Here is a 13294-nt window from a genome sequence, read left to right as displayed (position 1 = left end):
GTCTCTTGTGAACAATACATATTTTGGGGACACACTGAAATTGTTATCCAATCCCAGCCTCTCTGTAGTGACCCACAGGACAGGGGTAGTCAAATCCATGCCTTGAGTACCGCACTACCTCTGGTTTTATTTTCTTCCTGGTAGTTGATTGATTGATCAGTGTTACTGATTGACCAGAGATTCCAATCACCTGTTGTCCCAGGTCTGAATTAGTCCCTGATTAGAGGGGAAGGATAAAATCCAGCAGTGCTGCAGACCTTGAGTCCCGGAATTAGTTAAGGGTGGGGCACAGGAGATGTGCAGTGCATGCATGTGCAGTCACCTACTTACCTCACATGTCTCTGAGCATCATTAGGGTCCATCCCACAGCCGGGCCCCCTTCCTCTCTGGCCCCCCTGCACCACGCCAAACCAGCACTACCTCAAACCCCATGCTTACCACCTCTGCACACTCCTCACAACACCATACACACTCCATGAAAAGATATGCAATGTAGAATAGCTGTAAAAAATACAGTAGGCTATACAGTATTGGGTCAATTCCGAACCAGGAAATGTAAGCTTTTCTTACGGTCGCCTTACCGAGGCACTTCTCAGTAGTTGGTATTCAGACTTACCTTATGCAGCTGCATGCCGGGCTTTTCAGGCGTGGTTCCAATGCACACACTAAATACATTTAATTAAACGATTGAAAACCCTCCCACTTGGTGGCCAACAGATTTTCTTGTGGAGTTTTCATACAATGGGTTTTCAGTACATTTATCTTAAACCATCCCATTCAATACGGTGTACCTTTAATTAGAATTTTGTCAACAGACTGACTAGAAAACATGGAGAGAACAGGTTCAGAATATAGGGATCAATGAAAAGAAAGCCATCTAAATACAGTGAACTCCAAAAGTATTGGGACAGTGACTCAGTTTTTCTTGTTTTGGCTTTGTACTGCCTCACTTTGGATTTGTAACAATACAATGACTATGAGGTTAAAGTGCAGACTGTCACCTTTCATTTTAGGGTATTTTAATCCATATCTGGTGAACCATTGAACATTTTAGGGGACAAATTCACTTATATGTGTATTACAGTAGTCAAAAGTATTTGTTCCCATATTCATAGAAAGCAATGACTGCATCAAGCTTGTGACTCAACAAATTTGTTGGATACATTTGTTTGTTTTGGTTGTGTTTCAGATTATTTACTCTGATTTTGTAGGGTACAATAACCAGGTTTTACGCACTAAATATATTGATTAATAAAAAATAAAGTGGTGCGATTTGTCCTGAAAGTTGTCATATTTAATCCATGAAATATTGGAAGGTAGAAAAAAAGGGTACAATAAAGTGTGAATAATAGTCCTAGAAATCCACCCTAATCCTCACTAATCATGGAACTGTATGACAACGTTCTAGTCGTCGTGAACTGTACGCCAGGCTCCAGGTTTAAACTTCTATGTGTGGTCTGAGTTCCATAATGATTCAAATAGGCTAATATGATCCACAAATGCTAGCGACCCTCAGGAACAACTCCACAGACGTGACAGAGGAAAGGAAGGTAAACGGAATTAATGGTATGATGCAAAATGTAAGATACAAATTGAAGAAAACAAACACTAAAGTGACAGTTATACATGTATGTGGGTATTACTGAATAGTGGCTATTATTTAATTGAGAAAAGGACATGCAATTAAAACATTCTAAAGCGCATACATCAACTGTAACGTTAACGTTAGCTAGCTAAACAATGAACTATAATCCCAAACCATAGAGTACTAGCAATACAAACTGATTGTCATAGCTAGCTAAAGTTAACCAAATATAGTAGGTTCAATTTTAGCTAGCAAGCCAGCCATTGAACTTCAGCTAGCTAGCTAACAGCAAGCTTTAACTCGCAATGAACACAACTTTCTGACAAAATTAGAAACGTACAGTTGAAGTCAGAAGTTTACATACACTTAGGTTGGAGTCATTAAAACTAGTTTTTCAACCATTCCACAAATTTCTTGAAAACAAGCTATAGTTTTGGCAAGTCGGTTAGGACATCTACTTTGTGCATGACGCAAGTAATTTTTCCAACAATTGTTTACAGACATATTATTTCACTGTATCACAATTCCATTGGGTCAGAAGTTTACATACAGTAAGTTGACTGTGCCTTTAAACAGCGTGGAAAATTCCAGAAAATTATGTCATGGCTTTAGAAGCTTCTGATAGGCTAATTGACATCATTTGAGTCAATTGGAGGTGTGCCTGTGGATGTATTTCAATGCCTTCACCCAGGCAGCCGAAATGAAAGAAAAACACTAACGTCATTTAGAGTGTCAAGAATGTTAATGTGCTCGCACAGAAGTGTCAATGTCTTCAGAGCAAGCTTTTCCAGACCTACAAATTCCTTGTGACTTTCAAGAGGCAGTCGTTTTATGTATTAAAGGGAAAACACTGCTGCTGAAATTTAAAGCAGTGCGTACTGTGCAGAAGACAGTATTCAACAATTGTCCCTGCAAAAACACCACCCAAACACACCACCCAAACACTGCAGGCATGTATGTCTATGCAGACAACTCACATTTACAGTAGCCTGAAGAAGACATCTCTTACATGACAGGTTATAGAAAAGATTGGAAGCGCTGAATTATCTGTTCAGACCCCAGTCCTACCTGCCAACAGGTTATGGAAAATGTGCTCTTTTAGTTCACTACATTGCCAAAAGTATGTGGACACATGCTTTTTGAACATCTCATTCCAAAATCATGGGCATTAAGAAGGAGTTGGTACTCCCTTTGTTGCTATAATAGATTCCACTCTTCTGGGAAGGCTTTCCACTAGATGTTGGAACATTGCTGCAGGGATTTGCTTCCATTCAGCCACAAGAGCATTAGTGAAGTCGGGCAATTAGGCCTGGCTTGCAGACGGCGCTCCAATTCATCCCAAAGGTGTTTGATGGGGTTGAGGGCATGGCTCTTTGCAGACCAGTCAAGGTATTCCACATCGATCTTGACAAACCATTTCTGTATGGACCTCGCTTTGTGCACAGGGGAATTGTCATGCTGAAACAGGAAAGGGCCTTCCCCACAAAGTTGGAAGCACAGAATCATCTAAAATGTCATTGTAGTTAAGATTTCCCTGAATCTAAAGGACCTAGCCCAAACCATGAAAAACAGCCCCAGACCATTATTCCTCCTCCACCAAACTTTACAATTGGCACTATGCATTGGGGCAGGTAGCGTTCTCCTGGCATCCACCAAACCCAATGATCGTACTTTTTGGAGAAATGTCATCTGGTCTGATGAAACAAAAATAGAACTGTTTTGCCATAATGACCATCGTTATGTTTGGAGGAAAAAAGGGGAGGCTTGCAGGCTGAAGAACACCATCCCAACCGTGAAGCACGGGGGTAGCAGCAACATGTTGTGGGGGTGCTTTGCTGCAGGAGGGACTGGTGCACTTCACAAATGTAGGAAAATTATGTGGATATATTGAAGCAACATCTCAAGACATCAGTCAGGAAGTTAAAGCTTGGTCGTAAATGGGTCTTCCAAATGGACAAGGACCCCAAGCATACTTCCAAAGTTGTGGCAAAATGGCTTAAGGACAACACAGTCAAGGTATTGGAGTGGCCATCACAAAGCCCTGACCTCAATCCTATAGAAAATTTGTGTGCAGAACTGAAAAGGTGTGTGCGAGCAAGGAGACCTACAAACCTGACTGTTACACCAGCTCTGTCAGGAGGAATGGGCCAAAATTCACCCAACTTATTGTGGGAAACTTGTGGAAGGCTACCCGAAATGTTTGACCCAAGTTAAACAGTTTAAAGGCAATGCTACCAAATACTAATTGAGTGTATGTAAACCTCTGACCCACTGGGAATGTGATGAAAGAAGTAAAAGCTGAAATAAATCATTCTCGCTACTATTATTCTGACATTTCACATTCATAAAATAAAGTGGTAATCCTAACTGACCTAAGACAGGGAATTTTTACTAGGATTAAATGTCAGGAATTGTGAAAAACTGAGTTTAAATGTATTTGGCTAAGGTGTATGTAAACTTCTGACTTCAACTGTATAATATCAAACAGTAACTAGACTCTTACCCGTATACATGGATGAAAGCTTCACGGCAGACTGCAACCCCTTTCATTAAATAAGATGTCCTGTGTCCTTTCCGTTTTGTATGTACAGCTAGCTTGGCCCATTGTTGTTTTGTCAAGTCACTCTGGTTCACACTGACCGTGTGCAATGCCATAACAAACATCTTAAGCTTTAGCCCCCACACAAACTCTGACCATTTTACTCGCCCTAGCAGGGCTGTTTTCATGTTATCCAGAGCGTAACTGAGCTCCTGGCAACAATTTAATTACGGCTATATTCAACCGGTGTTGAAACTCATCTCTCGGCATGTCCAGCCCACTCATTATCTCAGCCAATCATGGCTAACGGAAAGGTTGCTGTCTTTTTCTGTGGCTTAACCAACTAGGCTCCTAATTTAACAATTGTATTCGTATTTACAGATGGCATTAAAGTTTGTTATTAAGACATATGAAAGTTCACATGTTCGAGAAGGCATTTCTGCCAAAAAATGCGTTTTGTTAAAAAACTTTTTTTTTTACATTCAAACGACTCTCCTGTGAAGTTGTGACTTGCGACATACGCCTACTTTCCTGTTCAATTTCTGGGGAATATGAGCATTGAGCACCAGTGAGCACGTCAGAGAGTGTCAAAAGGCTACACTGTCATTTTGTCACCATTAAGTATTTCAGTACCAGTTGAAACCTGAACAGCATATTGCTGTTAACCTTTTATTGACGGAACACACTTCTCTACACATTTCAACACCTCTCATGAATTCCTAAAGAACCTCTCTGTTAAACGGATAGTTGCGAATTTAGTGACAGTGCCTACAGGAAGTATTCATACCCCTTGACTTATTCCACATTTTGTTGTGTTACAGACATAATTAAAAATGGATTACATGTATTTGTTTCGCTCACCCATTTACACACATGTACAGTACAATAACCCATAATGAAAACATGTTTCTAGAAATGTTTGCAAATGTATTGAAAATGAAATACAGAAATATCTGATCTACATAAGTATTCACACCCCTGAGTCAAGAGTGTGAATCACCTTTGGCAGAGATTACAGCCGTGAGTCTTTCTCGGTAAGTCTCTAAGAACTTTGCAAGTTAGTTGTTGATCATTGCTAGACATTTTCAAGTCTTGCCATAGATTTCCAAGATTATTTAATTCAGCTGTAACTAGGCCATTCAGGAACATTCAACGTTGTCTGGGTAAGCAACTCCAGTGTATATTTGGCCTAGTGTTTTAGGTTATTGTCCTGCTGAAAGGTGAATTTGTCTCCCAGTCTCTGTTGGAAAGCAGACTAAACCAGGTTTCCTCTAGGATTTTGCCTGTGCTTAGCCCATTTTATCCTAAAGAAACTCCTTAGCCCTTGCCCATGACAAACATACCGATAACATGATGCAGCCACCCCAATGCCTGAAAATATGAAGAGTGGTACTCAGTGATGTGTTGCGTTGGATTTGCCCCAAACAAAACACTGTCTTCAGGACATAAAGTTAATTTCTTTCCCACATCTTTTGCCGTTTTTACTTTAGTGCCTAATTTCTTTCCCACATTCTTTGCAGTTTTACTTTAGTGCCTAAACAGGATGCATGTCTTGGAATATTTTTTATTCTGTACAGGCTTCCTTCTTTTGACTCTGTCGTTTAGGTTAGTATTGTGGAGTAACTACAATGTTGTTGATCCATCCTCTGGTTTTCTCATATCACAGCCATTCAACTCTGTAACTGTTTTAAAGTGGCTATTGGCCTCATGGTGAAATTCCCTGAGCAGTTTAGTCTCCGGCAAAACTGAGTTAGGAAGGAAGCCTGTAGCTTTGTAGTGACTGGGTATATTGATACAACATCTAAAGTGTAATTAATAACTTCACCACCCACCAAGGGACATTTAAAAAAAAATATATGTTTTAACCTATCTACCAATAGGTGCCCTTCTTTTTGAGGCATTGGAAAGCTTCCCTGGTCTTTGTGGTTGAATCTGTGATTGAAATTCACTTGTATGTGTGGGGTACGGAGATAAAGTAGTAATTAAAAAATCATGTTAAACACTATTATTGCACACAGAGTGAGTCCATGCAACTTATTATGTGACTTGTTAAGCACATTTACTCCTGAACTTATTTAGGATCCACATAAGGGGTTGAATTATTGACTCAAGACATTTCAGCTTTTCATTTTTAATTAGTTTGTAAAAATGTCTGAAAGCATAATTCCACTTTGACATTACGGTGTATTGTCTGTTGGCCAGTGACACAAGATATCAATTTAATCCATTTTAAATCCAGGCCTTAACACAACTAAATGTGTAAAAAGTCAAGGGGTATGAATACTTTCTGAAGGCTTCTTTGCCTTGAAGTTATTTTAGTCTAGTGTTGTTTCTTTACGCAACAGTCAGGCTGTGGAGTTGTTGGCAAGAGGCTTTAATTGATCCATTTCTTCTTCTCTATGCAACTTACTCTTCATTGTCTTACTCAGGAAAACCTCCAGATCCATACATTCTCCATTTGGGAGAAACAACCTTCTCATCAAGGCCTTTCACTGCATGCACATACTCGGACGCCACCAGTATCTTATTCTTCATTCCTCAACCAGATTGTGTAGCCATTCGATATTGGCTATCTAGTTGTCTCTTTGGAGTCCATAGACGTTAAGTGTTCATTCTGATCTGACTCCACAAGGTGGCGCAGACTATATTCTTTTCCTCAGGAACTGTGGCTTCTTTACCCCAGCAGGTACCAATCAATATTGAGGTTGAAGTGTTGGGGCCTGTCTGGTTCTACTCTCAGTCCTTAGTTATTATTACAGTGTTGTTATTCCTGTGTATTTGGAAATGTTAATATCCACAAAGACTGCAGACACTAATGCAGCAAGACATCACTCAAGAGGTAGACACAGACGTAAAACCACTTAAATACACCCAGATATAGACCTCCACACAGGCAGCCGAAATGAAAGAAAAACACTAACATCGTTTAGAGTGTCAAGAATGTTCATGTGCTCGCACAGAAGTGTCAATGTCTTCAGAGCGAGCTTTTCTAGACCTACAAATTCCTTGTGACTTTCAAGAGGCAGTCATTTTATGTATTAAAGGGAAAACACTGCTGCTGAAATTTAAAGCAGTGCGTACTGTGCAGAAGACAGTATTCAACAGTTGTCCCTGCAAAAACACCACCCAAACACACTGGTAGAAACACTGCTGGCATGTATGTCTATGCAGACAACTCACATTTACAGTAGCCTGAAGAAGACATCTCTTACATGACAGGTTATAGAAAAGATTGGAAGTGCTGAATTATCTGTTCAGACCCCAGTCCTACCTGCCAACAGGTTATGGAAAATGTGCTCTTTTAGTACACTACATTGCCAAAAGTATGTGGACACATGCTTTTTGAACATCTCATTCCACAATCATGGGCATTAAGAAGGAGTTGGTCCTCCCTTTGTTGCTATAATAGATTCCACTCTTCTGGGAAGGCTTTCCACTAGATGTTGGAACATTGCTGCTGGGATTTGCTTCCATTCAGCCACAAGAGCATTAGTGAGGTCGGGCACTGATGTCGGGTGATTAGGCCTGGCTTGCAGACGGCGTTCCAATTCATCCCAAAGGTGTTTGATGGGGTTGAGGGCAGGGCTCTTTGCAGACCAGTCAAGGTATTCCACATCGATTTTGACAAACCATTTCTGTATGGACCTCGCTTTGTGCACAGGGGAATTGTCATGCTGAAACAGGAAAGGGCCTTCCCCACAAAGTTGGAAGCACAGAATCATCTAAAATGTCATTGTAGTTAAGATTTCACTAAAACTAAAGGACCTAGCCCAAACCATGAAAAACAGCCCCAGACCATTATTCCTCCTCCACCAAACTTTACAGTTGGCACTATGTATTGGGGCAGGTAGCGTTCTCCTGGCATCCACCAAACCCATATTCGTCCATTGGTCTGGCAGATAGTGAAGCGTGATTCTTCACTCCAGAGAACGTGTTTCCACTGCTCCAGAGTCCAATGGCAGCGAGCTTTACAACACTCCAGCAGCTTGGCATTGCGCAGGGTGATCTTAGGCTTGTGTGCGGCTGCTCAGCCATGGAAACCCATTTCATGAAGCTCCTGGCGAACAGTTATTGTGCTGACATTGCTTCCAGAGGCAGTTTGGAACCCGGTAGTGAGTGTTGCAACACAGGACAGACGATTTTTACGCGCTGAGCGCTTCAGCACTCGGCGGTCCCGTTCTGTGAGCTTGTGTGGTCTACCACTTCACAGCTGAGCCGTTGTTGCTCCTAGATGCTTCCACTTCACAATAATAGCACTTACAGTTGACCGGGCAGCTCTAGCAGGGCAGAAATTTGACAAACTGACTGACTTGTTGGAAAGGTGGCATCCTATGACGGTGCCACGTTGAAAGTCACTGAGCTCTTCAGTAAGGCCAATCTACTGCCAATCTTTGTCTTTGGAGATTGCATGGCTGTGTGCTCGATATTATACACCTGTCAGCAACGAGTGTGGCTGAAATAGCCAAATCCACTAATTTGAAGGGGTGTCCACATACTTTTCTATATATAGTGAATTGCTCCAGTAGTTACCTCAAGGAGAAAGCTCGGACTTCTATGTCAAAGATTATTATACTAAAACACTATAGTAAATACTGCAGTATACAACAGTCTGCAAAACTATACTAGAGCCCTGCATGAGCATGAATTTTAACCCTGAGCTATACACATGCCCGCTCTGTTCAGGCCCTACCCTTCCCAGGCCCGATTACTTCTGCCAAATGTAAGGCCCGGTCCTGCCCAAAACCCCAAATAACTTTCTTCCATTAGTAAATCCATTAACTGCTCCTCTCTGTCTGTCACTCGCTCCTGCGTGCTGTTCGCTCTGCACGCGCTCTGCTCATGGTGGCTCTGAGTCGGCGAGTAACCATAGCAACGGCTCCGCTTGGGATGCTCTTCTCAATGACTAGACATTAGAGAGCAGTTATCTGTTAGCTACTTTTCCTCACTCTAAACTCCGACAAAACTCAAGGAACATTATTGTTTTCGGTGAAATAATCTCTCCCGTCTTATATTTGATGAGGTTGAAGCACTTCTGACACCATGTTATGATCTTAGTCAGATACAGTTGAAGTCGGAAGTTTACACACACTTAGGTTGGAGTCATTAAAACTTATTTTTCAACCACTCCACATATTTCTTGTTAACAAACTATAGTTTTGGCAAGTCGGTTAGGACATCTACTTTGTGCATGACACAAGTAATTTTTCCCACAATTGTTTACAGACAGATTATTTCACTTATAATTCACTGTATCACAATTTCAGTGGGTCAGAAGTTTATATACACTGAGTTGACTGTGCCTTTAAACAGCTTGGAAAATTCCAGAAAATGATGTCATGGCATTTAGAAGCTTCTGATAGGCTAATTGACATCATTTGAGTCAATTGGAGGTGTATCTGTGGATGTATTTCAAGGCCTACCTTCAAACTCAGTGCCTCTTTGCTTGACATCATGGGAAAATCAAAAGAAAACCTCAGAAAATAAATTGTAGTCCTCCACAAGTCTGGTTCATCCTTGGGAGCAATTTCCAAACGCCTGAAGGTACCACGTTCATCTGTACAAACAATAGTACGCAAGTATAAACACCATGGGACCACGCAGCCGTCATACCGCTCAGGAAGGAGATGCATTCTGTCTCCTAGAGATGAATGTACTTTGGTGCGAAAAGTGCAAATAAATCCCAGAACAACAGCAAAGGACCTTGTGAAGATGCTGGAGGAAACATGTACAAAAGTATATGTATCCACAGTAAAACGAGTCCTATATCGACATAACCTGAAAGGCCGCTCAGCAAGGAAGAAGCCACTGCTCCAAAACCGCCATAAAAAAGCCAGGCTACGGTTTGCAACTGCACATGGGGACAAAGATCGTACTTTTTGGAGAAATGTCCTCTGGTCTGATGAAACAAAAATATAACTTTTTGGCCGTAATGACCATCGTTATGTTTGGAGGAAAAGGGGGGAGGCTTGCAAGCCAAAGAACACCATCCCAACCGTGAAGCACGGGGGTGGTAGCATCATGTTGTTGGGGTGCTTTGCTGCATGAGTGACTGGTGCACTTCACAAAATAAACGGCATCATGAGGAAGGAAAATGATGTGGATATATTGAAGCAACATCTCATGGGTCTTCCAAATGGACAATGACCCCAAGCATACTTCCAAAGTTGTGGCAAAATGGCTTAAGGACAACAAAGTCAAGGTATTGGAGTGGCCATCACAAAGCCCTGACCTTAATCCCATAGAAAATTTGTGGGCAGAACTGAAAAATCTTGTGCGAGCAAGGAGGCCTACAAACCTGACTCAGTTACACCAGCTCTGTCAGGAGGAATGGGCCAAAATTCACCCAATTTATTGTGGGAAGCTTGTGGAAGGCTACCCGAAACGTTTGACCCAAGTTAAACAATTTAAAGGCAATGCTACCAAATACTAATTGAGTGTATGTAAACTTCTGACCCACTGGGAATGTGATGAAGGAAATAAAAGCTGAAATAAATTATTCTCTCTACTAATATTCTGACATTTCACATTCTTAAAATAAAGTGGTGATCTTAACTGACCTAAAACAGGGAACTTTTACTGGGATTAAATGTCAGGAATTGTGAAAAACTGAGTTTAAATGTATTTGGCTAAGGTGTATGTAAACTTCCGACTTCAACTGTATGTCTGTACTATGCAGCAGATCACGAGCAAATGGCTCAACTTAAAATTATTAGTGATCAATTTAGTGATTCCCAGGCCTTGCCCGTACCCTATTGATTGATGAAAAAACAAGCTCTACCCGAGCATAACCTGATGTATAATGTCGAGGCCCGTCGGGCTCGGGTCAGGTAGCAGCGCTCTACAGTATACTACAATCCACAAAAACACTACATGAATTATTACTATTATAAACTGGGTGGTTCGAGCCCTGAATGCTGATTGTCCGACCGCCGTGATATATCAGACTGTATACCAATGGTACGACAAAGCATTTATTTTTACTGCTCTAATTACGTTGGTAACCAGTTTACTGTAGCAATAAGGCACCTCTGTGGGTTGTGGTATTTGGCCAATATACCACGGCTAAAGGCTGTATCCAGGCACTCTGCGTTGCGTCGTGGGTAAGAACAGCCGTTAGCCGTGGAATATTGGCCATATACCACACCCCCGTGGGCCTTATTGCTTAAGTACATACTACAGTTTTTTTTACTACAGTATTTATACTATAGTTAACTATAAATACTACAATATACTACAGTAAATACTACAGTGAATTCTAGAGTAAAGTCCACAAAAACACTACAGTGAATATTATAGTATGTATACCGTAGTATACTATAGTCATTTTTTATGTGGGCACTCTGTAGAAGTCATTTTGTGGTGTTGTTTTTTTTTGTCCCAGCCGCAGACAAACAACAGTAAAAACAGTGTAGTGAGCAGTACCAGCAGCACCAAAGACAGCAGCATATCATCTTCAGCACCAATGGTATCTCATCTATACTTGGTTTCTCTCATTGTTGCATTACTCACCCTGTTCCATTGGATTAGTCCCTAAGTTTCTGTTCAGTTCTTGCTTTTTGCCATCCGTTTGTCTCATCCCCTCTTCATTGACTCTCCCTGTTCTTTTTCCCTCCCTTTCTTCCACCCTCTCCTCTTCACCTCCATTTTGAGAAAAGTGTGATGTTGACAATGGTTTTGATGATTTTAAACTGAACAACTGGTTTGTGCCTGTGACCCTCTCCCACTAGGCTCCTGTTTTACCCAGACTTACTCTCTTGTCATGCACAGACATGCATGATAATGCTCAATAAGATACACACAAATAATGGTATTTTGCACATTTTAAATGTTTAAGGTAATAGATTCACAATGCCACAGTTGAATATTCCTAGGGGTCCCTCTTTGGCATTTGTATTTCTCCCCTCTTGATAAAGCTGGTGATTTGACATACTACACAGTTACAGTAGCTCAATTGGGGTTCATATGAAAAACAATTAATGTGATACCAATTTCAAAACAATTCAAAAGCTCATTAAAACCATGGGTGAAACAGGATCCAGCAATGTCAGGAAGCAGAGATAGCCCATTTGTATGGAAGATGCAGTCCCTCTATGTAAGTGTATCTCCTTGTGAAGGGCAAAAAGACAACAGGCGCCATGTCAAAGGAACACATCTCATCTGAAGTGAAATTGAATCTCCCTTTCCAGTGATCTCAATGGTATAGTCCTGTCTATGGCCCTTGGCCCTGTTAACAGAACGCATAGCGCCAGGGGAAGCGAAGAGCTGTGGTGAAAAGCCTAGCAGCATGTATAGTGGTGTCTATCAGAAAGACTACTGAGCTGCAGTGACCTGAGAGAGACATGAAACCTGTATGAGGGACAGAATCCTAACCTGGGTGTTTGGCAATGCAAGAAATGTACTGTAAGCGACTGTATGTGGCTGGATTACATTGCTGTGGTCAGTGTTAAAGGATGGTTTGTCTCTCTGGGTCAGCGCTCAGTTGATCTGACAGTGGTTCCAAGGCAGTGCTGCCTAACCTATATCAGTCTCCTAGCTTTTTCTAATCAGCTACAATACATCAACTTGCTGAAGGGCAGAACGTCAGACCCTGTGGTAGCATTTAAACGGATAGTGTAACATTTTGGCAAATTAAGACTTTGATTTACTCATGGATACCGTTTTTATGTCTCTGTGTGGCTTAATTGCCAAAATGTCGCACTATCCCTTTAAGCTAATGGCTAATGTTATCCGAAGGACTGCATCTTCATGTGTGTAGGTGGTTTTGTTGAGGTGGAGTCCGTAGACCAGTGTCCTGTGGGAGGGTCCATGTTTGTGCTACTGTTTGTTGGTGTGGGTGGGACAGGGCCTTGGGGTTGTCTGTGTCGCAGTATTTTAAGCTGCTAGGCGCTTTTGCGATGAGTGTTGCCATGGCTACCGGCTACAACAGCAGGGTCAAGGTTGGGATGAGGGAGGTGGGGGGGTGTTGATGGGTGGACTGATGATCCCATCTCACAGCCAAACCCCATCATCCTCATTTCAGACTCTCTGTGTGTTCTTTCTCCTCTGATGCTTTACGTCTTAGAGGCCATCCTCTACGTCTGGTAGCTCCAACGATAAGGGACATTAGTCCGTAGCTCCTTCCTCTAGTGGAATGGAGTAGTGTGGCTCTTTGTAGTGTCTTCTAATTCTCA

The 13294-nt window shown here is 41.6% G+C and overlaps 1 protein-coding gene across 13 annotated transcripts in view; it reads left to right on the top strand.

Moving 5' to 3' along the window:
• The window catches only part of LOC115153189 (calcium/calmodulin-dependent protein kinase type II subunit gamma), a 136411-nt gene that overhangs the window by 99232 nt on the left and 23885 nt on the right, over window positions 1-13294 (top strand). For 5 of the 13 annotated variants that reach the window (XM_029698360.1, XM_029698354.1, XM_029698357.1 and 2 more), the window contains one exon: window positions 11506-11589. The exons of the other annotated variants lie outside the window; for them this stretch is intronic. In XM_029698360.1, coding sequence (XP_029554220.1) covers window positions 11506-11589 — 84 coding nt within the window. The remainder of the gene's footprint in view (window positions 1-11505; window positions 11590-13294) is intronic. 13 annotated transcript variants of the gene reach the window in all.

The sequence above is a fragment of the Salmo trutta genome, chromosome 18 (genome assembly GCF_901001165.1).
Source record: "Salmo trutta chromosome 18, fSalTru1.1, whole genome shotgun sequence".
In the NCBI taxonomy this organism is placed as follows: domain Eukaryota; kingdom Metazoa; phylum Chordata; class Actinopteri; order Salmoniformes; family Salmonidae; genus Salmo; species Salmo trutta.
This window is presented reverse-complemented; position numbering and strand designations above follow the sequence as displayed.